Raw genomic sequence first — 27,955 nt, 5'->3', positions numbered from 1 at the left:
GTATCTTTTCAAATTGTGCTGATTTTTATGTCCCACTGAGAATAATAAGCTCTTCCTCATAGTAGACCAGGCCAAGTAGACCTGGTTTGGAGGCAGCAACATGAATAAAAACAGGTAGTTTCAACAGATTACAATACTTTAACAAGAACAGATATTGGAACAGAACCATAGACCAAAACATTTAAAAAGGGAAACAATCCACTACACAGTGACACATTGTGACAAATCAGCCTCCAAATTTTTCATTTAGGATCTAACAGCATTAAACTAGATTCACTTTGTAAGTCTTTCAAGGGGCAGTTTTCTGTACATACATTTGGGACCTAATGTATAAAAACATCTTAAAGGGTGTTGTCCAGGACATTGTCTTAAAATACAAACAGAGATAGAAGGTGAGCACACCAACAATTTCTTTTAAAATTATGATGTTCCCGTGTACAAGCCTACCTATGACTGTATGAGTTATGGCATTACAGTTAGTTATGCTAAAGCGGTGGTGAGATTTTTTAAATTGATGATTCTTCTGAATCATGTTTGATTTACATACATTTCTGAAATGGAAAACCTAGAGTTTTCCTTGTTTCTGCTTTCTGAAATGTGCCCCAGGAATTCTTCTTTGTTGACCTGCTTGTATCTTATGATTGAGCATCAGCAATACCCACATTTTAATTTGGCAATAGTTACAAATGAATAAACTGCCTTTGAAATGTTACTTAAAATATGCTCATGAGTATTAATTTCAACTAACTGGCTTGACTTAAATATATTTGTTTTGATAGATGGAGGCAATTTGTGCTGTGTCTGCCACGTCCTTTCGATGACAGGAAGAAGGATGCTTCAAAGAAGTGGCGTTCATGGTCACAGTGCACAGTGTGCCAATCATGGTCACACACTGCATGTGGTTTAAAAAAAACATGTGCCTTAAATGCCAGTGTCAAGACACCATGCAAACAGCCTGTAGCGCTGCATCAGTGATAGGAAACATGCTAGTTACACAAGATGTTTTATGTTTTTACTTTGAGTTGTTTTTACTTTGTTCATGACCCCATCCCTGAAAACACACACACACGCATTTTTTTTATTTTTATGTATTAGGTGCCATTTCATCTTTTTCATGCTAATTTATTGTAATGATTACACTTATAATAAAACAGATTTTTCATTCACTCTAATTTTTATTTATTGTTGTCATTTGTTGGCACCATAAGTGTGGTCCCTTTACCTGGGACATGTGGGGACCAATTCATATCTATTGTACTGAATTTAGGCCACAGGTTGTAAATGATAAGTAGCCTGATGTTTTTATCTTTTATCAATGGTTCGGTAGGTTGGATGTTGGCAAGGACCTCACCATACTTTTCAATACAGTGAGTCAAAGTTTTATTTCATGTTATGATTAAATACTTTACATAACTTTCACTTCTTTTTCGCAGTCTTGCTGTCACTGAGGGGTATTTGGCAAATTTGATATAGAAAAGTTGGTTTATGTCAGAGCAGTAGTGATACTTTGATATACAACTGAACAGTACAATTAAACAACTTTAAATATAATGGTTGCTATGAATGATGATGAGGATGATGATGTTATGTGTATCTGCTTTATCAAAGTGATTTTCCTCCATCATACAGATAAAGTTGAAGCAAATCTCTATTACCACATTTAATGTTATAAATGAACCATCATGACAGAAATATATATTTATATATGAATTGAAAGTAATATAAAAAAATTGAGACCAGAAACACATCATGAGTTAAAAAACTGGCTATGCTCAGTTGTAAGGATTTTTTTGGAATGATTAAGTAATTTCACATTTTGTGTTAAAATTAAAGTGACAACACAAGTAACAAAATGTGGTGTACTTTTATGTGGGCAGAATTTTTATGACTGGACACACCTGGTCCACATTCACACTATAGTTTGCATACTTCTCAGGCCTGTCTTTCTGCTAAGAAAGAAGGAACATGAAACAATACAGGCTTCCTATACTGTACACATAGCTGAAGCATTCAGTTTCTCAAAGTGACAGGTTTGGAAGGAGGGAAATGGTACTCTAATGGATAAACTAAATAGGCCTGTTTACAATTTTTTGTTGAGCTCAAAAAGAAACATTTAAACAAAAATAAATAGGCTACAAAAGATGCAAGAGAGCATACATTATGTACATTATGTAGCAAACATTGTGTATAATGTTTGCTAATTTGGGTTTTGACAACCAATAGGCCTAATAATCATCTACTAGCCTACAATCGGAGATGACTACCCATCAGACTATGATCTTATTTATTAATGGTATGTTTTTAATTATCATAGCAGCATTAACATAAATAGATAGTCTATGCATATAAGCCCAAACAGAAACGCACAGTTTGTGTGTGGCCAACACCAGGTATTCATCAAGGTGTGGGGTCTGTTTACACAGCCAGAAACAAACAAACAGCTTTATTTGATCTAACCCTAACCTTATTGAGCCTTCAAAGTGCTCTCTGAAACTATACCTGAGATGGCTTGTGTACTTGAAATGAGAACATGAAAAGTTTGTTGTATACTCAAAAAAATAAAAAGTTGGATTTACTTAAAAAAACTTCGTCAAGTGGGTTCCACATAGCTTTGTTAAGTAATGTCAACAAATAAAATGTAAGTTGTATTTACTAAAAAAGTTTGTGTAAAATTGACAATTTAAATGTTACATGGACTAAAGAAATCATAGTAAAGTCACTATTATGAAACATTTAATTGATGAAAACTATATATAAAAATAATGATTTAATAACTCCAACACGAATCAATCAATCAGAGTGCAGCCGCTCAGTACAACCTTTATTTAATTACAGTTTATCAAACATATCACAAACATATTTGAAATGCAATGTAACATTTCAAACCATTTGTTGGTTTGTTTTGTTCTAAAATATATCAGAACAAGTTAATTAACTAATACTTGGCCACTTATTACTCAGATACCTATCTAATCGTGCTACACTTTTGCAAGAGGGTAAAACAATTCTGCCAGAACAACAATTTACCCATAATACACTGCAGCATCATCAGCCAATGAGATGCAAGTCTGTATTGGTTTTATTAATCTGTTACTTTTACGCAACAATGTTTTATTGGCTGAACAAATAATTTTGAAGTAAAGCTGACAAGACACAGTCTTTTGTTGAAATTACTAAGTTAAATTAATCATATGCCGTTACTTGTGTTTGTTAAGTAAAGTGAACAAGAAATTATGTAGTAAAACTGACTCCAACCAAGTTCATTTTTTTGAGTGCTAAGCCAAATACATCGTTAGAAAGGTCTTGACCTGCAGAATAACATATGTCAGTATAAAGAATCTACATGACTCTGCTTTGAAATACGGACCTTTAAAACATCACCTTGGTGCATTTTTGAAGGCTTATAATTAGGCAAAAAAAGGGGCTATAGACATGGGACAAACTGTTAATGAGAGCTCTTGACTTCAGTTAAAATGTCAATATAGTCAACAACTTGGGACTCTACCAAATATGGTTAAAATGTATTTAGACATATTTAGCAATTAAATATTTAAAATCTGATTGCATAAGTGTGTTAACAATCCCCCTAAACACCTTACTGTACTCTCAACTCACTATTTACAACCTCTAATTATAAGAAAAACACAAATGTTTTAAAAAACTACAATTCCCTACATGTGTGCAATGCAGCTTGATACAAATCAGCACTAAAATTGTAGTTTTTCTGGTTTGCAAAGTAGGGCTGTAAAAAACATATATCTACTGAATATATACACACCTAGTTCAGGCAAACTATTAATTAGGCTGCATCTAGATGATCTACGTTAAGAAAATGTAAAAAAGTTGTTTTTTAAAGATACTTTAGCAGAAACAGTGTTTTTTGCTAGATGGGATACAGCTACGCGATTTAGGGTTAAGTTTGGGGTAGAATTCGGATGGAAACAGCGGATCTGTCTAGATGTGATACAACTTGTCTTAAATCGCGTGAAATGTTTGGTTTAGGGTTAGGTTTTGGGGATAGGATTAGGATAATAACAGCGCTCATCCGCGAGAGTTTGCTGTTGCTGTATCCCCTCTAGCCACAACGCCGAAACAGCAGAACACGCAAACCCCGCATTCAACACAATGCACTTCTGTAACCTTCTGCTACCAAAAAACTAATTTCTCAGATCGAATTAGAAATTGTTCAAAATGATTATATTGTTGAGTTATCAAGTTTTTGTTTTCTGTAGGAAAATGTTGAATGTCATTTAAAAAGAAAACACGTCATGCAAGCTGGTTTCAGTGATAGCAGCCTCATAGCAACCCCCATAGCAACGAACTATATAATACTAAATATAATGGGAAGAAAAAAGTATTAATCCACATCAATTTAGTTCGGGAGAATTTCAAGCCAATATAATGGTTATGTAAGAACCTACTGTATGTGGCAGTCTGTCTTGTGGATTATGACTGTAAAATCATTGTATAAGTCATTTATTAAGTTAATCACTATTCATTCACCTCTAAAGTGTGCTGTGACAATAGCTGAAATCATGACTATAACTCATTGTGGAAAACATTTTATTCTTTACAAACTTTTACAGTATTTGTTTCAAAGGATTCAAGATTCAATACTTTGTCATTTCAACTTAGCACACAAAAACAAAACACCTTACACACATTGACCACATTTGTACATTACAGTAAATAAGTAACATCACAATGGTAAACACACAATTTTGTCCTCACACAGACTAGTGTGAATATGTGTGCTTAAAAACAGTACCTACGTTCTAAAATAAATCAGATCTAGTAAAACATCATGTTTGCACAAGTAAGGCGAACATTATATTATACCACCATAAAGGTTTCTATGATATGTTGCAACATATACTATACATTTTACATCATTCTTTTTACAGAATACAATATCAGACTAGAAATTAAAAAAATATCTGTAGTGCTAGTTATCATATTTATCCACATTGTCATCATTATCACTCTTATCATTGTATACCAGTGTCTGTATGCTTGGCATGGGGAGGGCCTGACACATGTGGGTGTTGTCTGCAGGAACGAAGTCTGATACATGTGGGTGAAACATCACAATGGCTTGATGTAGTTTTCTTTCCAGCTGTTGGAGGCGTTGAATGAGAGCAGCTTTTGCATGAGTCTTCATATGTAAGGCATCAATCCCTCGCTTTTTTAGACTCCTCGAAACATCATCTTCTTCAATCTAGAAGACAAAAGAAAACTAAATGCTATGTTATGTTACCAGGTGGTTTCTAATATGATTTGCAGGTAGTTAGTTTGTTAGATGGTTACTAGAGTGACTGCTGTGTGGTTACTAGGGTTAAGTAATTATACTTACAGTGTCATCAAAGCAGAAGTAGACATGCCAAGAGGGATCACATGATTCCTGAAAATCAATTGTCGCAGGTAAGAAGCTCATCTGCGGTGACCATTGAATGCTGTTGTATTCTTTTATTGCCTGTCTCAGTCTATTGTTGGAGCTGGCTACCTGCTTGGAGAGTCTAATGGCAATGCCTTGCCCATCTGAAGCAAAGCTAGGAAACAAGCATGCAGAAAAATGAATGTATTAGTTTGTATTATAGTCCTTTTTAAGTTCAAACCTAATCTACTTATCCACTTATAGCACTATACCTGGATATATTCTTCTCAGGTGGAGGACTGCTCTCTCCCTTGATTCAGTTCTAGCCTTGCAGTTGGATTCTGAGCTCACGGTCCACATCTTTAAGGGTAGACTGGAAGTTTGAATCAGACTCTTGCCATCTTCTCCCAATACGGTATTTTTTCTCAATGTTCAGCAGAGTCCTCAATTCTAATATCTACACATTACAAAAAGTACGGCACAAAAGTTCAGTAGCTAGCAAGCAGAAAGCATTACAGTGGTACACCTGACCAAACATACAGTATGTTACAAGTAAGGCCTTGGTGGTAATAGATTACTAATTACATTACATGAAGATTTGCAATAATGCTGCAATATTTTAATTTATAACCACTGGTGACAGTTTCCTTCAAAACTATGCAATTTCTATAATCACACATTGAAGCACATCAGCAAGGCACTTAAAGGAAAACACCACTGTTTTTCAATATTTTACTACAGGGCTATTCAGATCTTACCCTGGAGGGCCAGAGCACTGCATTAAGCTCCAACCCTGATCAAACACACCTGAGCAAGCTAATCAAGGTCTTGATGATCACTAGAAAATCACAGGTGGTTAATGGTACATAAACTCTGTAGTGCTCCAGCATTCCAGTGTAATATTTGAATAGCCCTGTTTTACTATGTTCTTACCTCAACTTATACAAATTAATACATACCTATCTTTTTTCAATGCGTGCACTTTTAATCTTTGTACAGCGCCATGTGAATGTATTAACGTTTAGCCTAGCCCCATTCATTCATATGGCTCCAAACAGGGATGAATTTAGAAGCCACCAAACACTTCCAGGTATTTACATGAGTAAGTATGGTGGCACAAAATAAAACTTTTGTTTGGAGCCATAGGAATGAATGGGGCTAGGCTAAATGCCAACACATTCATGAAGTGCTTAACAAAGACTAAAAGTGCATGCATTGAATAAAGATAGGTATGCATAAATTCATCTACGTTGAGCTAAGAACATAGTAAAATATTGAAAAACGGTGGTGTTTTCCTTTAAAGACGTCTGTAATTACCATAGTCTTACATAAAAACATTAAACTCTTACTTGAACTTGTAGAACTGAATCAGTCTGATGATGTAGTCCCTTTTCCATCTACAGACAGTGTCTGAAGAAAAGACGACATCACGCTAATAAAGTAATTAATTTCATGTTACTTCTAATAAAGTAATTAATTTCATGTTACTTCTGTTTCTTTGCTAATAGTATTCATGACATTCTTACAGTATTTAAGACTTTAACTTCAGTTCCTTACTTATTGGTTTCTGTTGGGCTAGCTTTTTTTCCATCTCTCCATGTCTCCTTCAGAAATCAACACTATACAACAACAATAACAGAAAACAAGACACACATCAATCCTAAATACTCTTGTGCAAAATGCACTTATAAATGGAATGTAATATTCTCCCATCTACAACTAATTGTTACCTGCTTCTTATGTGCATTGTTTACCTGGTGCCTCTCTGATGACAGATGAAATATCTTCTTGAGGAGCGAGAATCAATCCGTCTGTGAGCCCAAACCCATCAAGCCATCTGGTACTGTACTTGATCTATTATAATAATAATAATATGTTTATTTTCTATAGCGCCTTTCCAATGCTCAAGGACGCTTTACAAAGTACAGTTAGAAAACAACAGACATTCAGCACTTAAATCGAACATAGAAATGGGTAGTAGTCATTTGCTACAGACCCAAACTTCAGCAAATTGCAGTTGCACATTGCAGAGTATACAAGACAAAAAGCAGAAAAATTAGAAAACATACATTATGACTGGTAATACTGAGCAAAAAGATGGGTTTTAAGATTTGACTTGAATTCTTGAAGTGATGTTATTGTTCTAAGGGCCAGGGGCAGCGAGTTCCATAGCTTGGGAGCAATAACAGAGAAAGACCTGCCACCCATAGATGATAGTCGGAATCTGGGTATACACAGAAGCTTGCAATCTGAAGATCGAAGAGAACGGGGAGGAGTATAGGGAGAGAGCAATTCAGAAAGGTAGGGTGGAGCAAGACCATTGAGGGCTTTAAAGGTAAGGAGGAGTATTTTGAATGTAATACGTGAGAGCACAGGTAGCCAGTGAAGATGGTAAAGGACAGGGGTGATATGAGAAGAGCGTTTAGTGGAAGTAAGCATTCTTGCAGCGGAGTTTTGAATATACTGCAAGCGGGAGATAGACTGTGCTGTTAAACCATAAAATAGTGAGTTACAATAATCAATGCGAGATGTGACAAAGGCATGAACCAGTGTCTCAGCATCTTTTGAGCTGATGTATGAGCGGAGCTTAGAGATTCGGCGAAGTTGAAAAAATGCAGCTTTAGTGAGGCTACTAATGTAGGGATCTAAGGACAGGGAGGAGTCTAGAGTGATACCTAGATTTTTGACAGTGACAGATGGTGTGATAGATGTACCACAGAGATTGAAGCTCGGAGAAACTGTTATGTTTTTTGTTAGGGTTGGGGGGCCGGTTATTAAGATTTCAGTTTTTGTCAGGTTTAGACTTAAAAAATTTGAAGTTAGCCAGGTCTTTAGCTCACTGACACATGCTGAGAGTGATGTGATCTGGTTAATGCAGGCCGGTTGGCAGGCGGTGTAGATCTGAATATCATCAGCATAGCAGTGGTACTGAAAACCGTGGCGGCGGATAATTTGGCCAATAGGCATGATATAAATGATGAATAGTAATGGTCCAAGAACTGAACCTTGAGGAACACCTTGTTTGAGTATGGCAGTTGGGGATTTGTATTTATGCATAGAGATAAAATATTGCCTGTTTGTCAAATAGGAGGAAAACCAGGACAGTGCTGCTCCAGAGATACCAAGTTCTGAGAGGCGCCCCAGTAATAGTCTGTGGCAGACAGTGTCGAATGCTGAGCTGAGATCGAGTAATAGTAGTAATGTAATGTTGCCTGAATCACCAGATAGGAGGAGATCATTAGTAACTCTTACTAGAGCTGTCTCTGTACTGTGATTGGGTCGAAAACCTGATTGAAAAACATCAAAGTGGTTATTGGTAGCCAGAAAAGATTGAAGTTGGGTGGCCACAACCTTTTCAATTATTTTTGAAACAAACGGTAGGTTAGAAATTGGGCGGTAATTAGCAAAGTCGGTTTTGTCAAGGTTTGGTTTTTTGAGGACAGGTGTAATAGCAGCAGTCTTTAAAGAAATCGGAAGATTAGCAGAAATAAGAGATGTGTTAACAAGATGTGAAATAGGTGCAGAAATGACATTTATACAGTGTTTCAGAAGAAATGTAGGTGCAGGGTCTAACTGGCAAGACGAGGAATTTGATTTTTTGATTATAAGACTTATTTGAGTGGGGTTTGTCAGTGTAAAGTTGTTCAACAGATGAATAGGCTGAGCTTGCTCCAAGGAGGACATGGTCGGCTCTATATCAAAAGCCCCGCATAGGGCATCTAACTTGTCTTGAAAATGGGTCAGGAAGGAGAAACACAAGTCATCAGATTCCTGTAGACTGGTATTATGGATGGGTGAGTTAGTTAACCTGTTAACCATGTTAAACAGGGATTTGGGCCTGTTGTTAGCTTTATTAATGATATTGGAGATGTAGGATGAGTGGGCATCAGCTAAAGCTGCCTTGTAATGGTTTATATGTTCGGAAAATACTTGAAAGTGTATGGTTAGGCCCGTTTTCCTATAGAGGCGTTCAAGTTGTCTGCCTCTTGCCTTCATAGCTCGAAGCGCAGGATTAAACCAGGGACAGGAGCGGGACACAGGGACAGACCTAGTCTTAACTGGAGCAAGCTCGTCTAAAACATTAGCAAGAGCAGATTGATACAAGTCAGATACCATGGCTGGACAGGTGTAATTGAAAACATCAGATATAGCAGATGAAGCAACAGAGTCAGTGAAAGTGACAACATTGATAGAATTGATTTTACGATAAGAGATTTTTACATTATTAATACACTTCATAGGACTGATTAATGTGAAATCGAAAGTGACAAGCCTATGATCAGAGATGGGAGTTACAAGACCACTAATAGAGAGTTTGTTTAAACCTGATGTACAAACCAAATCAAGTATATGACCATGTTTATGGGTTGGAAAGGTGACATTCTGGTTAAGATCAAAGCAGTCCAAGACAGACTTCAGCTGAGAACTATAGGTGCAGGTAACATCAACATGTATATTTAAATCACCAAGTAAGATGACTTTAGAGGATGGAGTACAAGTTAAGGTTAGTAGTTCGCTGAGTTCAGAAAAAAAGTCATTATGCTGCTTAGGTGGCCTATAGATTAGGATGATTATGAGGGGACATTTTGAGCCCACCTTTAAAACCATGTATTCAAAAGACTTTGTGCTATGGAAGACTAACTGGGAGAGTGATATAGAGTTTTTATAAACAGCCGCAAGGCCACCTCCTCGGCCAGATAAACGCGGTTGAGACAAGTACTGATATCCAAGTGGCGTGAGCAAATTTAGATGTAGAAAGTCGTTCGGTGTTTGCCAAGTCTCAGTAAGAAATAACATATCCAGATTACAATCAGTAATTAGTTCATTCAAATAGGTGCCCTTGTCCGTGATGGAGCGACAATTAAGTAATGCACATTTGTTTTGCACCTCGATATGACCGGCTGAGCTAGGGTCGGACTTATTTATGTACGTAAGAGATCGCGGTAGATGAGAGTCAGTTTGTAGGCATTGTGATTTAATCCCAGCTCTATTTTTTGACCAAATACATGGAATCGATGTTGGCGTTGACTGGTAGACATCAAAAAGCCTGCGAACTGATCGGTGCACATAACGGGGTCGACGGAGGATCTCAAGCGACCAACAACACTCGTAAGTCGCAGGGTCAAGCCGTGGGTGTGTGTTAAGTGCTTTAAGATCATACGCCAGGTAACTAGCTGCCATGTTGGGGAGTAATCCAAAGGTAACCGGACCCGGAGAAAAGGCCAGTAGTGGCACTTTTAGCGTATTGACATTAGTCACGAGAAAACCAGCTATCAGCAGGACCACGTTAGCCAGAACCGCTGCCATCACAACATCTATAAAAGCTTACGGAGAGGAAAGCTACCCAACCAGACAGTAAGCTAGGAAACGACTGATAGAAGAGTGTTAACTCACCTTGCAGTCAGTTAAGTTAGATGGAGGACAGAGAGGAGAGGGCTCGCAGCGGCCAACAGCTGAGAGATCCACAGCAGCGACTGAATGGAGACCGGGACGAGTAATAAATCAAATCCAGTATAGCGTAAAAATTAAATCCAGTTTAGCGTAGTCCAAGATGCAAAACAGACAGAGAATAAGTCCAGAAATCCGAAAAGAACTTTGCAGGCCAAATAAGAATAGTGGAACAGTAAACAAACAAACAAACAAACAAACAAGTCCAGCGTGGAGCGGCAGCCAAACGCGCACAGCGTTCCCACAACCGGAAGTCATTCCCACAACCGATTATTAAAGCAAAGTGGTAAAATATCACATATTGTACACTGACACGAAGCATGATCCTACTGCTTATAGTGATCTTATGTTATTTTATCTTTTACTGTAATTTGTAAAAATAGCAAACTGTTCTTTTTATTACTTTATTATATTAATGTAATTATTATACAAATTAGGTAATCTGCATAAAAAGAAACAAAGGAAACCAATTTGGTTATAACAATCCTCTGCTTATAGTGATTAGTTTGACCCAGACAGATTTGAGATAAACGGTTTCCACTGGATTGTCTTACACATTGCATCTCTGAAACAAGTTTAGACAAATGTCAGGTTGGAAAAATGTTAGATTAAAGATTATTTTTAGGCATTTCTGGCTAATTTCAGCTTTGCAGTGCATAGACAAGAAAATTTGATGCCAAACAGGGAGTGAATGATGTGTGTTACATGTCCTGATATCCCTATAAAGTCAATGAATTACCTGGCAAGGCAATTTGTGTCCATAAACATGAAATGTTGGTACGACTAAGGAGATGTTGTGTGGTATGCCCCCTGATTTCTGATTGAATATAGTATGACATAATTTTGAGTTAAAGGTCTTTTCTCAAAATAATAATTTAGTTTTACACAGAAAAAAGGGTACTTACCTGCAAATGTGAGGCAACAACACAGGCAATGTCTAAGACTACTCGCAGGTGTATGTTCTTATCCTCACATCTTTGAAGTATACTAGTGCATCAGTGACATACAGGGGATAGGCTAATCTATTTCAACACAAAAATGTGAAAGATAAAACACTTTATACTGTGGAAAAGTGAAAAATAATTATACAATCTCAAGCATCACATTCAATACCTAAATACTCAATAAGGGCACTCAGAATAATTCTAAACATTTTTCATGTTTTCTTATATAAGTGAATATTATAAAATTGCTGAAAAGTTTCACAATTATATTTGGTGACTAAAAAAATTAATAAAATATGGCTTATGTTAGGGTCATGCTATTATATAAACATAAACTTTGTTTGATTTACCATGTTAATAACTGTGAAAATGCATCATCACAATCTGTGAAAAAGACCATTATAATACAAAGAGCTTTTCAATTGGTAAATGCATGTGTACAAATAAATACCTCTTACAACAGCCTCATAAAGTTTCTGCATGACTGGTACTGAGTGATGCCTCTGAACGTTGACATTTTTAACAAAAACTTTTGTGGAGTGATGCTGGCCTCTCTGCGTTGTAATAGAGCATTGGGGAGAAGTCCAGTAATTCCATCTTACGAAGCTGAGAAGAGAGAACAAAATGTTTTAAACAAGAGTACACAGTCAAATAAAAACTATGCTCTTATCCACTATCTGCTTAAAATAAATATTTGTTTTTTTGTTTACTGAACTGAATTGTAGTTGTAATAATTATAATAAATAAATAAAAATATATATTGTATAAATGAAACTTACAAGCAAGTCCACACAGTTCATAATTTTGTTAGAATTGGCATGTTTTTTTATTTGGCTGCCCACTGATCATCAAATTTTACTTTTGGGGCTTTCAAGTTTTTCTTTTGTATAATCTTTACTCCACAGTTTTTGCAGGTTTTGGAGGCACCGCCAATTTCTTTGTAGCAAGCACTACACTGGCGTGTTCTGGATCCAGGTGCCTTGTGTGTGTCAGTGTGTGTGTGAGTGAGTGAGTGAGTGAGTGAGTGAGTGAGTGAGTGAGTAGGAGAGTGAGTGAGTGAGTGAGTGAGTGAGTGAGTGAGTGAGTGAGTAGGAGAGTGAGTGAGTAGGAGAGTGAGTGAGTGAGTGAGTGAGTGAGTGGGAGATATTTTTTTAAATTCTTTATTTACTAAACATTGTATGTGTATAACTATTTACAACAAACCCCTAGATTTGCCCACTATCATAAGACTATATAATAAGATAAATAAATAAATAAAACGGCAATAGAATAAAACTGACCAAAAAAGAAAGATCTGAATGTCTAAAGATTTCTGAATTGTACATCAAATGTATTAAAAGCATGTTGTTGTTGTTACTGTTTTTTACTATGTATGAAAGGGCTGAACTACTGTGGTTTGCTGTTACTGTACTACAAAATACCACAGTAGAAGTAGACTAACTGCGGTAAAAACATGGTACGATTTGTGTACTAAATACACACAAAATACACACAAATACACAAAATACCACAGTAGAAGTACATTGGTAGTTAACTGTTAATTTCAAAAATATGAATATAATAAAATGATCGAGGATCTGTCACGTTATGAAATGGTGACTAACATAACGTGACTAGCTTTTAGAAAGAATGTAATATAGATGACCAATACATCCCAGCGAACATTTAGAAGCCGATCTGGATTAAAAAAGAACATATAATGAATTTAATATTGATCAAACAGACACTTTATGGTATACTCACCGAGATGTGGCGACGTTTGTAAACGGATGATAAATATCGCGATGATGTGCGAACGAGATTTGGGTCACGGCAGGGGCGTAGCCACGGGTGTGCCGGAGCCACCCACAGTAGCACACCTAAAATGGATGCAGAATATTTATTTATAGTTTCAATATTTTTTTTACCAAACTAGGGCTGTTGTTGTTTACTTGGAAAATATATATATTTTTTAAAATCAAGCCTTTCACGCGTAAGTTAAAAATATTTTATCTGACCCCTTGTGTCCATGGCGACGGGTCATGATTGTCACGTGACACACCGCAACAACAATAATGTATGCTATTAGTTTTATTTCCTTTTTCCTTTTTTTAATTAAAAATATTAACTAACTTGCTTACCATGTCAACTATCTGATATTCCAATCCTTCGTTTAAAGATCTTTATAAATTATCTTGATCTATAATGAGATGAGTCCTGTCCACCGGATTTACAGCACCTTTATTCCCCAGCGTTTCTGGTTATCTTGCCTGCCTGTGACACACGCAGATTTTCAGATGCACACCCAGAGGTTTTTTTTTGGCTATGGGTCACGCTTCTTGAATGCGATGAACAAAATCGTATGGTATAGTACGATTTAATCTATTCGTATTAATTAGCACGAAATCCCTGCAACACAGGGCTGTGTTAAATGCAATGAACTAATCGTATGATTTCGTACGAGCCAGCTCGTATGATTTCATACGATTTAGCCACTTTGTTAAATCTTTTGAATTATTACGAATTCGCCGTGAGATAGGGTTGAAAGTGCAGTGTTCTCTGATTGGCCAGCCGACCCAGTGCATTGTTATTGGCTAAATACCTCAAATGTGTGGTGGAAATATCACGCCCCATACCATATTCGTCTACTTCTGGACTGTTTATGATGGAGATGTTAACCCCGGTTCTAGGCATGGGCAGGGGTGGGCTGGGCTTAGCCCACCTGAAGGTCAGCCTTGCCCACCCAGTTAGAATTTAGTCAAAGACATCATTCATATTTTATTTTACTATAATTTATACATTGGTTAAAAGCAATCTGAGACGGCTATGTTGAGAGGTTTGAGGAAGGGGTTTAGACCAGTGTTTCTCAACCCTGTTCCTCAAGGACCCCCTTCCAGAATGTTTTAGATGTCTCCTTAATTTACACACTTCATTTTTAAATTATTAGCTTGTTAGGGAGACATTCTGGAAGGAGTCTGAAGAGTTAGTTCATGTGTTTTAAATTAGGAGACATCAAAAACTTTCTGGAAGGGGGTCCTTGAGGACCAGGGTTGAGAAACACTGGTTTAGACTGTCCTAACCAATCAACAACAGAAAATGTCAGTATTTTTCTGTTTTTTGACTCATCACAGACTGTCACATGATATAGTATGTATAGTTATTGTTATTTTTATAATGTGAACAACCCTAATGCCTTGTTTGGGATCGTTTAGAGCCCTTTGAATCTGCATTAAAACTGCAAATTTTAAACTGCATTGAAGAGTTAATTATCAGGATTTTTTTTAAGAAAGTGGAATATTCCTTTAAGTAGTGCCTCAGAGCTCGTGGGCAGTGGAAGCATGTGCCCTCATGAAGACCTACGAGTGTGAAGAGCTGCGCATCTACCTGGGTGACCCCACTGAGCAAGAACACCGGCAAAGCACTTGAGTATTTTAGACTTAGCTATACTTTTATTTATTTCTACTAACAACATGTGTTAATAGTACATTCCTATAATTTACAACAGACAGTGTCTCCATCCCAGACGCAAGTCATGACAATCTCACTCTATCGTGCAACCTATTCACCCCTCACCTCCTACACCCATGTCTTTCTCCGTAGGCCTCTGTAACTGCCAGTCAGCTGTCAACAAATCTGTCAAAATGGACTTATTATATGCCTTTGCAACTCAATTGGCCTTTAATATCCTTGCTCTTATAGAGGACTCAGCCCTCGCATCAAACTATTCTTTCTATCACTCTTCTCACCAAACAGGCCAGGGTGGAGGCACAGGATTGCTCATTAACAATAACTGGAAGTATACTCCCCTCACTTAACTATATGCACAAATAACACTTTTAAATACCATGCTGTTAACATCACCTCTCCTACTTAACTTCAGGTGTGGTTGTAGTTAACCGCCCTCCAGGTCCACGTTTGAACTTGATAGAGGAGCTTAATATGCTGCTCTTCTCATTTCCTGAGGACGGCAGCCCTCTCATAGTACTCGAAGACTTTTATCATCCGCAGCTGTACTAAGGACAACATTAAGGTCATACCTCTCCATCTATCTTACCCCTTTCTCATAAATTTTAACATGCACCTTCCTACGACCCACACACCCAGACCGCCTCCAGTACATTTGAGGGGTAACCTTTGCTCTTTCTCCCATTATAACCTCTCGTCATCCTCTCTTCCATTTCACTTTTTTTCTTAAGGTCTCAGTTGCAGAATCTAATGCTCCACACTAACATCATGTTAAGATACTCTTTGCCCTCTGTCCTCCAACCACTTCATGCTACTCCCTCTTGCACCTATATCTGACATTCTCTTTGAACAATGGACTACACTCAGGGTTGCTGAAAGGAAATGGCAAAAAACTAACACCCTGCTAACCTCTATCATTACAGTCACTGCAGTCCTCTTTTTTCAGATAGCGTCACTACAGCTAAAATATCCATTACTTTACTTTAAGGAATGCACCCAACACAAAGCAGCTGTTCCCAACACAAACTCTCTCCTCTTTCCCCCTTCTGCTCCACCCATTCCTATTTTCAGTGGATGACTTTGCTGACTTTTTCACCAACAAAACATCAAACATTAGCAACCAATTTTCTACATCACTAACCTTAAATCTATTAACCACACTAAAATTCTTTATGGTGTCTGCATGTCTGAAGGAACACAATATAATTATATGGTATTTTTTTAGTAATGAGTTAAAACTCTTTTTTTGCCTGTGATCCCAGAGATAAGTTAGTGTCCTGCAGACAATAATTGTTCACCACACAAGTAGGCTTGGTACTGTAGACTTACAGTATAAATGTGCTTATACCTCAGTCCTCTCTTTAACTGATCCTCACCCTGAAACCATTTATAAAACTCTGTTTATCTATCTACACCTACAGTAACACTCACTGTAAAAAAATTCTGTAGAAATGACAGAATTACGGTCAGCTGTTTGCCAGTAATTTACTGTAGATTTAAATGTATGTTATTTACTGGCAACAGTTTGTTCATTTGTGAACATGTAACAAGTCTTTTTTTTATTTACAGAATAAAACTATAAAATAACAGCCTCATGCAAAGCATTCTGGAAACCAAAATATGAAGGAAACAACAGAAAAAGTTGATGAGGATTTCTGGTTCCCAAAATGCTTTGCGTGAGGCTGTTATTTGATAGTTTTATTCTGTAAAGATAAAGACTTGTTAATGTTTAATGTTCATTAAGCTTTGAACAAACTGTTGCCAGTAAATAACATACATTTAAATCTACATAAGTTACTGGCAAACAGCTGCATAACTACAGCTAATTTTAACAGTGTGATAATAAACCAGTGGTTAAAATCTCTCATCCTCCCAGGGTTTAACATGATGACTCTATAACACACACAATTTGCCATCAAAAATGTTCTGAGTAATAATGGTCAAGAATATATGTAAAATATAATTTTACACAATTATTACTTGTACTCCTGTAAATTCAGAAATGCAGATGCTGTTCACCCACCATGCTTTTAGTGACCCCATGTTTTTCTTTCAAGAACAACAGTTCATCTGCAGGAGTAAAGCTGTGCTGCTGATACTGATAGATGTCAGTGCTCTCCTCACTGCCAGTCAACATCATTGGCAGCTAACATTATGAGATTAGACACTTCTAGCATATGATTATGCTTAAATCAACTACACTTCTTATGAACAATATATTTATGTTTTATTTTTTTTATTTTCACCTGTTACTTTTGTTGTCCACTCAAGTTGCTGCTTTTGCGTCGTGAATGTGTTAGCATTTAGCCTAGACCCATTCATTCCTATGGTACCAAACAGGGAAGCCACCAAACACTTCCGTGTTTTCCCTATTTAAAGACTGTTACATGAGGAGTTATACCAGTAAGTATGGTGCCAAAAAATAAAACTTTTTTTGGTACCATAGGAATGAATGGGGCTAAGCTAAATGCTAACACATTCACAACGGGCTGTACAGTGCACGCATTGAAAAAAGATGGGTATGTATTAATTCGTCTAGGTTGAGGTAATAACATAGTTTAATATGGCAAAAGGGTAGACTATTCCTTTAAATGTATTAAAATAATTCATCTGCTAAATATTTATTATATAGGTAACTTAGTAGCCTACATATTGTCTTTTAAAAGTTAAGATCTCTGTTATATTTAAAAAGTACAGTATATAAAAATACAGAAAAAGTAGAAGCAAAATAGAGCCACACAAGCATTGACGGGGATTAAACCTGGATCACTGAATGCGCTCTTAAGAGCACTGACCACTAGGCTATCATTTCTGACGTTGTATCAGGCTTTCATGTGATTGTTTTAATATATGACAATAGATTTTAATTTAGTTGCTGCATGAAAGGATTTAATCCATAATGACTTTCCGGCTATTTTATGGGTTTGTTTATTGCAGCAGTATTATAATTTTCAGTCAGTAATAAATTCTTCATACATTTTTATCACGAATAACCACTTTCTCTTTAACTTTGATCGATTTCAGGTTAATTCAAATCAGGTTTGTAACTTTAATCCTCGCTTTTCTAAGCGAGTTTTATGAAATAGCCCTCTGGTCTTAGGAGGTTAAGTAATGCTTTTCAAAACACTCATGGCGCTGTTTGAGTGCCAAAACGTTTGTAAATTCTTTATTTCCTGTTTGTACAAATAAAGTATTTTTAGAATACAAAAGTTTTCTTTTTACATCGATTACACTGATTATGTAGGCTATCCATACATTTACAGCAATTAAAAGCCTGCTAATTTTACTTCCACAACTGAAAGAAAACTACTTTTAAAGATAACCACTGAATAACAATTTCAATACAAATAAAAACAATGCAATGTTTTAACATCAATCTTAAACTGGTGGTCTTCTTCCTCAGCTTAGTTTTTCAGTTGACAAATCTAAATAGGGAACCGGCATGGCGGGAGCCAACTGGGGCACGTTCAAGTTCAAAACGGTGTGCAACGTTTTGCTCTGGTTTTTGATTAAACATCATGTTTCCTGGAAACGGTGTGCACCGGTATGCAACAGCATAGATATGTATAATAAAGGCTAGATGTCTTACGGCGGAGTCTCTAACATCATCACCTGGTGGCCATCTTACCTCAGACAGCTCGCTCACTCATAGCATTGTGTTTAAAGGTGCATGTACTTTTAAATTATGATTTTCAAATGGTTTGATTTCTTGGCTATAATTCTGGATGCTTCAACATGTTTAATGAAAATTATTCATAAGAATGCAGTTTCATAGGTACATCTCTGATATAACAAACCAAATCATTTGAAAATCTGTAGAAAATTGAGCAAGTTATGATTATTTAAAAGTACATGCATCATAAAACACAATGCTACGAGTGAGCGAGCTGTCTGAGCTCAGATGGCCAGCAGCACGGGCAAGCGCGGGTTTGAGATGTGTTTTCTTTTGTTTGGTGGGTGTGTCAGAACTGCAGTGCAATCAACAGCAACATAAAAATTAACCACTCGGCACTAAAAAGACAGCTCACAGATTGGGTTTAAGTTGTAATTTAGTCTTTCCTTCTGGACAGCAAGTACAGTGAAGAATGGCCTTTCTTAACTACCGTAGTTGCAACTCTTTCTTCATTAGAACAGTGTGATCAAAGCATCACCGTCTCTGTTTAAAACATTGTGCAACATTTTGTCGGGGCTGAACGCAGCCCTGGCTTTTAAAGGGGATGAGAGATGAGACTTTCATTGGTTTATTGCATGTTATGCCCAAAACACACCTATTACTCATTACGAGAATAGGAACAATTATTTTAGACTGTGCGTTAGGCACGCAAACCATTTTTCCCATTGTTAAATTAACAAAAGTGGATTCGGACACACCCTTTAAGACTGCGCATCGTGCGCTTTATACCATGCATTTATATTATAAAAATAGGGCCCAAAAATGTACTATTAAAATAAAAAGGTTGCTATATATGACAAGCTATTCATTAACCATAATTATGATGAAATAAACTGTCTGAATTCTTAAGTCTTAAAAGTCATAAAACGTAAGTAATTTCAAGAAGATATTATAATAAAACTATATAAAAATGCTATGAAAAAAATAAACCAAGTTTTAAAACATTGATTTAAAATTAAAACCCTATTAAATTCATGTAAAACCCACTGAACAAAAGCTGTATTGTATTGTGTTTAAACAAATTCTCATTACTTCATCCATTTGAAGGTACAATAACTGAAATCAACACTTACATAAAACAAAACAATACTAATGCTCAATAAACAGTGAAAGAAGTTTATTCTGACATCACAAGAACAGATTACTGATTGACAAAACCAACAACAATAATATAGAAACAACTTTAAACAGTCAAACATGCATCTTTATTTATTCCTTAATGATTAGTAAAAAAGACCCAGAAAATGAGTATGCTCTAGTTTCTTCATTTGGAATTACTCCAGATGATTCCCCCCTTAACCAAAATAGATTAGATTTTAATATAAAATGTTTTATTGAACCAAAAGTGGTTTAATAAAATAAAAATAATATATTTAAAATCTTGCTGATATTTACATTATCCCTCAGACAGCCACCTAATGAATATATATATATATATATTTATTTACTTATTTATTTCAGGGAGGGCAGACATATGATAGAAACATGTTCACCTCATTAGCAACGATAACAGGACCTGGGTGAATGTTTTCACGCAGATAATGACAGGAAGTCATCTGCCAGATGTCCATGTAGACCACTTGATTAATATCACTGAACATCTCCTTCATTACTGTGTTCAACTGCAATGCAAGCCAGTCACTTTGAAAAATGTTCTGGAACAACAAAAACAGTAATAAATAATTAGCCTGGGCTTATAAAGGAACACTTCAGACCAATGAATTGTTATTATTTCCTTAAATATTATTTACTAAAGTTTATTTAAGTTCTATTTAATGTTTTACTTGCGTGTTGTGTTTCATATGGTTAAGAAGTGGTTGGGTTTATGGTAGGATGAGGTAAATGCTCCAAAATATCTTTAAAACCATATATGTTTATAAAACTATTTCTAATTTCACAAATGCTGAAATTTAAATGCTTCTAATGTAAGGCATAAGGCAGAGGTTTTCAACTTTTTTGACTTATGGCCCAGCAATGATTGTTTAAAAACATTCAGAGGACAACCTTACCAAATATGATAGTCTGAACACAGAATAAGATAAATGTTTCTTGTCATCAGTTATAACAATTATAAATTACATTACAAATGTAAAATAACAAATTAAGACAAAAGTGTTTTAGTTTGCAATAGATTGTTTAACATCTTTCTCATCTTTAAACGTCTATGCCAAACGATCTGCACAGAATGTCAAGAAACCAAACAAACACAGAGCAAAAAAAAAAACAAGCACTGTTTGACAACTGAAGTGCCCAACAGAGTTAATATTAGGCAATTATTTCACAACTTTTGTATTATGTACATGTCATACAATTCCTGAGGTCCAATACCAATAGTCTGTGAAAATCCTCGGCGTGACTGATCTGAACCACATGTATCAAATAAACTTATAATGAGATAATGAGTGGGATGCCGAGCAGACCAAGAGTATAAGAGGGCATCCCAAATAGCACACTTGCTTACCTAGTGTTAAAGCAAATGCCTACAGTGATGCAGGAAGACGCATCTCGTTCAGCCTCTCCCTTCTCAGGGAACGTCTCGGTTACATATGTAACCCTCGTTCCCTGAAGGAAGGGAACGAAGACGTCACGCCGTGACCGACGAATTGGGAACTCGCTGTCTGCATAAAGCCCTCCGGTTTCACTTAAGGAGATGGAGAATAGGATTTAAGGCAGAAGGCCGGGCACTAGATGTCTTTTTAACCCCACAGTAGTGCCAGCGACTGGGAAGCGCCCTATCTGAGTGGGATGGGAATGCTGCGGAAGCCACCGCCCCATTAAGGGCTGATGGTGGGCGAAAGTCAACTGTAGTTGAGAATAGACAGCCGTGGCTGTGTAAGCAAAGCAGTGCTCTGCTGAGGAAAACATGGGCTAGTAGGATTAACCCCACGGAAATAGAACCACAAAGGAACCCGGTGGGACACAATGTAGATGCCCGAGCAAAACACATACGTTTGCGAGGATGCAGCTAGTGAGAGGCTGACAGCGGAAGCTCCGCAACATCAGGCTGCCAGGGCAGCGGAGGAGTGCCAATCAAACTATTACGCATTTTGACTGGATGGCCTTCCATACTGACAGCATTGTGTAGCGTCAGTCGGAGGCTTCAAGCCGACATGCGAGCCGGTGCTTAGTGATCTCCCAGATGAGGAGAGAACATGAGAGGAGACCAGCTCGACACAAACACTGTAAAATCTAATGAACGTATTAGGTGTTGCCCAACCAGCAGCTCTGCAGATGTCTGTTAGCGAGGAACCACGAGCAAGAGCCCAAGATGAAGCAACACTTCTAGTGGAGTTTGCTCTCAAATTAAGTGGGCATGGGGTGCCCTGCAGATTATATGCAAGGGCGATGGTGTTTACAATCCAATGAGACATCCTCTGCTTAGTGACAGCTTCCCTCTCTGCTGACCACCGTAACAGACAAAGAGCTGGTCTGAGGTCCTGAGGCTTTGTGTGGGATCCACGTAGAGGCGCAGCGCGCGTGCAGGACATAATAAAGCCAAGGTTGGGTCTGCCTCCTCCAGGGGCAGTGCTTGCAAGCTCACCACCTGACCTCTGAAAGGAGTGGTGGGAACTTTGGGCACGTAGCCTGGTATAGGTCTGAGCGTTACACTCGAGAGAGCAGGACCAAACTACAGGCACGAATCGTCGATGGAGAATGCGTGTAGGTCCCCTACCCTCTTCACAGAGGCCACTGCGAGCAGGGTCAGAGTTTTTATTAATAAAAACTTCAGACTCACAGACTGCAGAGGCTCAAATGGAGGTTCCTGTAGGGTTTTCAGCACCCAAGGAGGTCCACTGGAGGAATAGAGGGAGGGTGCGAAGGGTTCAGCCTTCGGGCTCCTCTTAAAAACATAATAACTAGGTCTTGCTGGCCGACCGATCTGCTGTTTATTAGAGAGTGATGTGCAGATATCACGGCAACGTCAACTTTAATGGTGGAGGGTGACAGCCTACGCTCCAACCGGTGCTGAAGGTATGAAAGTATGACATTAATGGGCATTCCCGGGGTCTTCGTGTTGCGAAGAGCACCAAATGACGAACAGGTTCTATTAAAGCATGTACGCGTGTCTAGTAGACGGCGCTCGTGCTGCAGTGATGGTGTTAGATACCGTTTGCGATAAATCACCTAAACCTACTGCACGCTCAGCGACCAACGTGGAGATACCACAGGTCGGGGTGCGGGTGCCAACATGCCCCCTCCTCGGGAAAGAATGTCCTTCCTCAGGGGAATCTGCCAGGGAGGGGCTGTCGAGAGGAGCATCAGCTCTGGGAACCAATTCCTGGTCGTCCAGTAAGGCGCAGCCAGTAGAAGGCTCTTCTCGTCCTGCCTTACTTTACACAGAGTCTGTGCGATTAAGCTCACTGGAGAGAGCGCATATTTGCGCAAGCCCCGCGGCCAGCTGCGTGCCAATGCGTCCACGCCGAGGCTGCCTCGGTTAGTGAATAAAACAGGCGACAATGGGTTGTGTTTGGGGACGCAAACAGATCTATCTGCGCTCGACCGAAACGTTTCCAAATTAGCTGAACCGTCTGGGGGTGGAGTCACCATTCGCCGGGGCGCGCTGCTCGTAAAGCGTGTCTACCGCTGTGTACAGGACAGCAGAGAAGATGCAATTGGCAAAATGTGCAATTGGATTACTGCCCGGTGTGCCAGATGGCCAGTCGCCCCTGAAGCCGACGTAGATTTAAGCAGAATGCGAACACCGCTCTCTCTCGGGAGTTTTAAAGCCATCTCTAACACTTTCGTGGAGACACAGGGAGAGAGAGACAGCTCAAATGGAGGTACTTTGTATTGATATGCCATCCCCACGAACGCAAAACGAAGAAACGGCCTGTGGCGAGGGGAGATGGACACATGAAGTACACGTCTACAGGTCTAAGGCTGCAAACCAATCTGAACATTGAAATACGTGCTTCGGCTTTTAATATCCTGAAGGATCTCATTTGGAGAGCCGGGCGCGTAAATCCAAGACCGGTCGTAACCCGCCGTGTATTTTGGGTACTATGAGATAAAGGCTGGAAAACCCTATCATCATATCGGTAAGAGGGACCGGCTCGATACTTCCCGCTGAGGGTGACGGTCGTCTGGTCTCCTGCGCGTAGAGTGCAGACTCCTGAAAAACACCCGCTGGCGATAGAGGAGGAGGAGGGTGAGCTGGTGTGTGCCCGCTCAATGCTCTCTCGATCCTCAGGAGACCTGGAGAGGGAAGAGGAATGCACTCTTAGTGTGGTTATGTGGGTACCGGCTGGACAGCCGGTGGAACAAAATGAAACCAAAGATTTTCCACCCGGCCCTCTTCCGGGGGAGGGAGCGCTGCCTTTACCATCTCCCGAAGAGTGATCCTCTCCAACTCCGGGTCGCCCGACTCGGGGCCGCTTGAACCTCCGTTTGCCACGGGTAGCGGGCTGAGCGGGTGTGGTGAGCTGCTGACGACCGGTTCCCCTGCGCTGCCGAGGTGGAGGTGGCCGCTGCAGGACGCCCTTGGCGAGAGGCAGACTGAGGAGCCGACGTTGGTGGACCAGGGCAGCTCTCTTCTGACCTAGGAGATCGCCTCAGTCTGCGTCGTGGAGCTGAATGACTCACGGACTTGCCGAAGAGGCCGATCTGTGAGACAGGAGCATTCAGGAAGAGTCCGTCGCGTCAGCCAGACACAGCCAAAGGTGGCGTTCTTGGACCACTGTGGTGGACATCGCACGACAGAGGGTCGTGGCCTCCCTCGCGCAGATCTCAAGGCCTTCGCTTGGACCTGCACAGCCCCATGGCATGCAACAGATGACAGACTCCAGACCCGCAAAGGAAGGTTTGACCTGTCCTTCCAGGAGGCAGCGGGGGCCAGACACAGTTGCATCGCGACCCCCGCTCACCGAAAGGAAGCTGACATAACCCTTAGCGGCTCCATCAGCGAGGGAGTTGAAGGGTGAAGGCTGAACGACCAAGAATTCCATGTTCGAGTCAGCTCTTCGTGCCCACGGGAGAGCGCTCCGAAGTACCAATCATGCAGGTGGGACGGTTCGGGCGGAGGGGGGTTAACCCCTCCAACCCTACCGTTTCCGCCGCTCGAGCGGGCACGGCCGGCATCTCCGGGACGACTCAGCCTCAAAGGGAAAGGGGGCTCCCCTCTGATGCTGCTGAAGTGACGGGACCAGAAGGAGGTCCAGCACTGAAAGGGCGCGGGCGTCGTTCCCGTAGAAACGACTGTCGCCTTCGCAATCCAAGAGGGTTATGCTCTCACAGAGAAAACCTCATCTACACTTTATCCTTGGATGCTGTGTTTTTATTGGATGGAGCAAGCTAGAAAAAAAGACGAGAGTTTTTATTGATGACGGCGAGACTGTTCCTGCCGCGCAACGGTGCACGTGCCAACAAAAGGTCAGCATGCTTGAAGTTATGCTGGGACAGATCGCTAACTACTGCCCAGTGATTTCTTGGTAAACTATTCTTAAAAACTTCACATGCATTGATTACATATGGCAGACAATCAGACTACATTTTGGGTTCGAGTCGACCAGTGCACACTTGGTGCACACTCAAGCCACAGATACCGCAAGCCCTGTTTTCACTACTAGATGAGCCACAGTCATCAGAGGATGAGTAAATGCCCATTTCTGACCCCGCCAGACAGAGCTTTCATTGCTAAGGCACGACAGGTTGCTGGCTCACCATGTTACTTTGAGTGTGAACCTGAGTGTGACATGTTGCATAATCCCAAGGCAGTGATGCGTGTCCACATTATGCAGTCACCATGCCTCAAAACCTTTCACAGCCACTTCCCCATTAGGTTAACCATCAACAGCAGTGCAACAGAACATGATAAGGGCAGCTTACGCCAGCAGACTGGGTTTTAAAGTCTTCAGCAGTACACAGTCAGCACGTCAGGCAGATGGCTCCTCATCATTGAAGGTGGTCAGTGAAACACGCAAGCATTTTCAGAGAGACGAGCACAAGCTCTTTTTTCCGACGGACTTGTGGTGGAAAAATTGGATTTGGACATTCTTGCCGGCATCCCCTTTATGGAATGTAATGACCATAAAGCCCTGCTAAACGTCATGTCTGTGTGGGGTCAAACACTAATGAGTATGGCGACAACTGGCTGTACGGAGATGGACATGCTATTGGACGTGCTCATGTACTTCATGCCACTTCATCTAAAACTGTGTGGCCAGGGGACTTTGTCAAACCGGAGCTTCCAGCAGAACTAGCATACGTTAGTGAGCAGCTCGCTATCGAGCCACATGAGAGCTGTATGCACAGGCTTGCCCTGTCATTGTCTGTGGGGATATCGGGTAAAATCAGAATCCCCAAGCTAAAAAATGTACTGCAGGGCAACAAGAAACACGATAATGTATGCCGCATTCGTGTGACCTACATTCCAGACTCACAACCCATGTAGGCCATAGCAGAAGCTCTTCAGGCTTCCAGTGTTAAGTCTGATCCGTCCAACCCAAAAAAATTCTCTGACCAAATCTCATTAGATCCTAACAGCATCATGACAGCGGACATTTGAGAGAAGTTTGAAAAGGTTTATAAGGAATTCGACGAGGTCTTTACACCACAGTTTAAAGGCTATAATGGAGCTGCTGGCCCCTTTCAGGCTAGGGTGAACATGGGGCCTGTCCAACCGCCCCAACAGAAGGGAATGGTCCCACAGTACTTCAGGGGCCAATTACAACATCTGCAAGCTCAGTTTGATGCGTTGGAATCACTAGCCGTTTTCCGGAAGCCCGAAGACATTGACATAGATGTTGAATATGTTAACCCATCAATTCTCATCAAAAAGCCTAATGGGGGTCTCCGTCTTGTCACAGCATTTGCTGACATGGGTCGTTAATTAACTAATTAATTGGCTTCCGTGTGAAATTTAAGCATTGGCTATATCCGCTACCCTGAGGCATTTTGGTCCTTACATCGTCCAGTCTTGCAAGCCTTTGAGAAGATGTGCAGAGGAGAATTCTCTGCAAGCCAACGTTACTACTTCCTTGTCTACTCCTAGCCGTTTCCAAGCATATGTTTGTCATGTTGCACAGTGCGACAATCCCACATGTCAGGTGTAACTTTTTCCGTGAGTCTATGGTCGCTGTCGTGTGCCGTACTGAAGTTGCCGACATCTTGCGGGGAGCTGCAAAAGTACCCTTTGCCAATAGACCCACATGGCTGTCTATTCAGGCGGAGTGTTCTCGCAGGGTGCGTGCTAATCTTCAGCAGGGCACATGTCCTTCAAAGAAAGTCACCAATGTGAGAGATGTAAAGAGATATTTGAACACTGTCACCATGGCCTGTTAGTCGTACGGCATAATACATCGCTATAAAACACAAAACTAAGCATACTACAAACTTCCAAGCAGGTGTGCTGAGGTAAGTTGGAGCAAAACTCTGCAGGACACCAGCCCTCCAGGACAGAGGTTGGGCACCTCTGAAGCAAAGAAACGATTCAGACAGTGTAAATATGCTTTCAGTTGAGAAATGAAGTCTGATATTGTATCAGTGTTATACGCCCCACTACAGTGCGCACACATAGTGTGCTCCAGTCCAGCGCAGTAATATATAAAGTTGATCATATAAACTCTAAGAAAGGATGTGTTCTTTTTTGACACATTTTTTGTGTTATGCTATTTAACACATAATATGTCATTTTGAGTTGTGTTAAAAGTTGTGTTAAAAGTAACACAAAAAGTGTTGTTCCAATAATAACAGAGATGTGGGTATTCTGGGACAACGCATTTAGTGTGTTGTCCCTAAACTTACACTGATGGTGTTGTTTTTAACACCTCTGTTCTAAGAGTGTGCGTGAATCTGTGCCGAAACCAAAAAAATATTTGACCTGTTTAGATTCTACAGAGAATGTTGTATATTGAATCTAAAATTGGACTTAAATAGACTTTATTTGGATACAACTGTGGCTCACAAGCTGTCAAATTCTGTCAATTTGTTCTTTTTTACAAAATAGGGTCTATAGTTCCAAACTGACTTCCTGTTTCAGTTGAAACTAATGGCTGCATCCCAAACCAGCTGACATGTTGTCTTGCTGGCTCATGAGGAAATGATTTCAGCGGCCTTTAATACCAATAGTTTGTT

At 39.6% G+C, this 27,955-nt stretch overlaps 1 protein-coding gene across 7 annotated transcripts in view; it reads right to left on the bottom strand.

The window, feature by feature from the left end:
- Positions 1-4,623: 4,623 nt before the first annotated feature.
- LOC135785325 (NXPE family member 3-like) overlaps positions 4,624-27,955 on the bottom strand; it is a 61,993-nt gene continuing 38,661 nt past the window's right edge. For 3 of the 7 annotated variants that reach the window (XM_073813186.1, XM_073813190.1, XM_073813191.1), the window contains 10 exons: positions 20,377-20,538; positions 13,510-13,625; positions 12,218-12,372; positions 11,728-11,844; positions 7,129-7,228; positions 6,932-6,993; positions 6,724-6,806; positions 5,647-5,831; positions 5,354-5,549; positions 4,624-5,218 (listed from right to left, as the gene is read on the bottom strand). In XM_073813186.1, the coding sequence (XP_073669287.1) occupies positions 11,840-11,844; positions 12,218-12,372; positions 13,510-13,625; positions 20,377-20,538 (438 nt within the window). In that variant the 3' untranslated portion in view covers positions 4,624-5,218; positions 5,354-5,549; positions 5,647-5,831; ... (2 more) ...; positions 7,129-7,228; positions 11,728-11,839. Of the gene's footprint in view, positions 5,219-5,353; positions 5,550-5,646; positions 5,832-6,723; positions 6,807-6,931; positions 6,994-7,128; positions 7,229-11,727; positions 11,845-12,217; positions 12,373-13,509; positions 13,626-19,871; positions 20,539-27,955 lie in introns of those variants that run through there. The other 4 variants (XM_073813188.1, XM_073813187.1, XM_073813189.1 and 1 more) reach the window with 4 other exon arrangements.

This window comes from Paramisgurnus dabryanus, chromosome 22, assembly GCF_030506205.2.
Source record: "Paramisgurnus dabryanus chromosome 22, PD_genome_1.1, whole genome shotgun sequence".
NCBI classification, from domain to species: domain Eukaryota; kingdom Metazoa; phylum Chordata; class Actinopteri; order Cypriniformes; family Cobitidae; genus Paramisgurnus; species Paramisgurnus dabryanus.
Note: the sequence above shows the minus strand (reverse complement) of the source record. Positions and strands in the feature narration are given on the sequence as shown.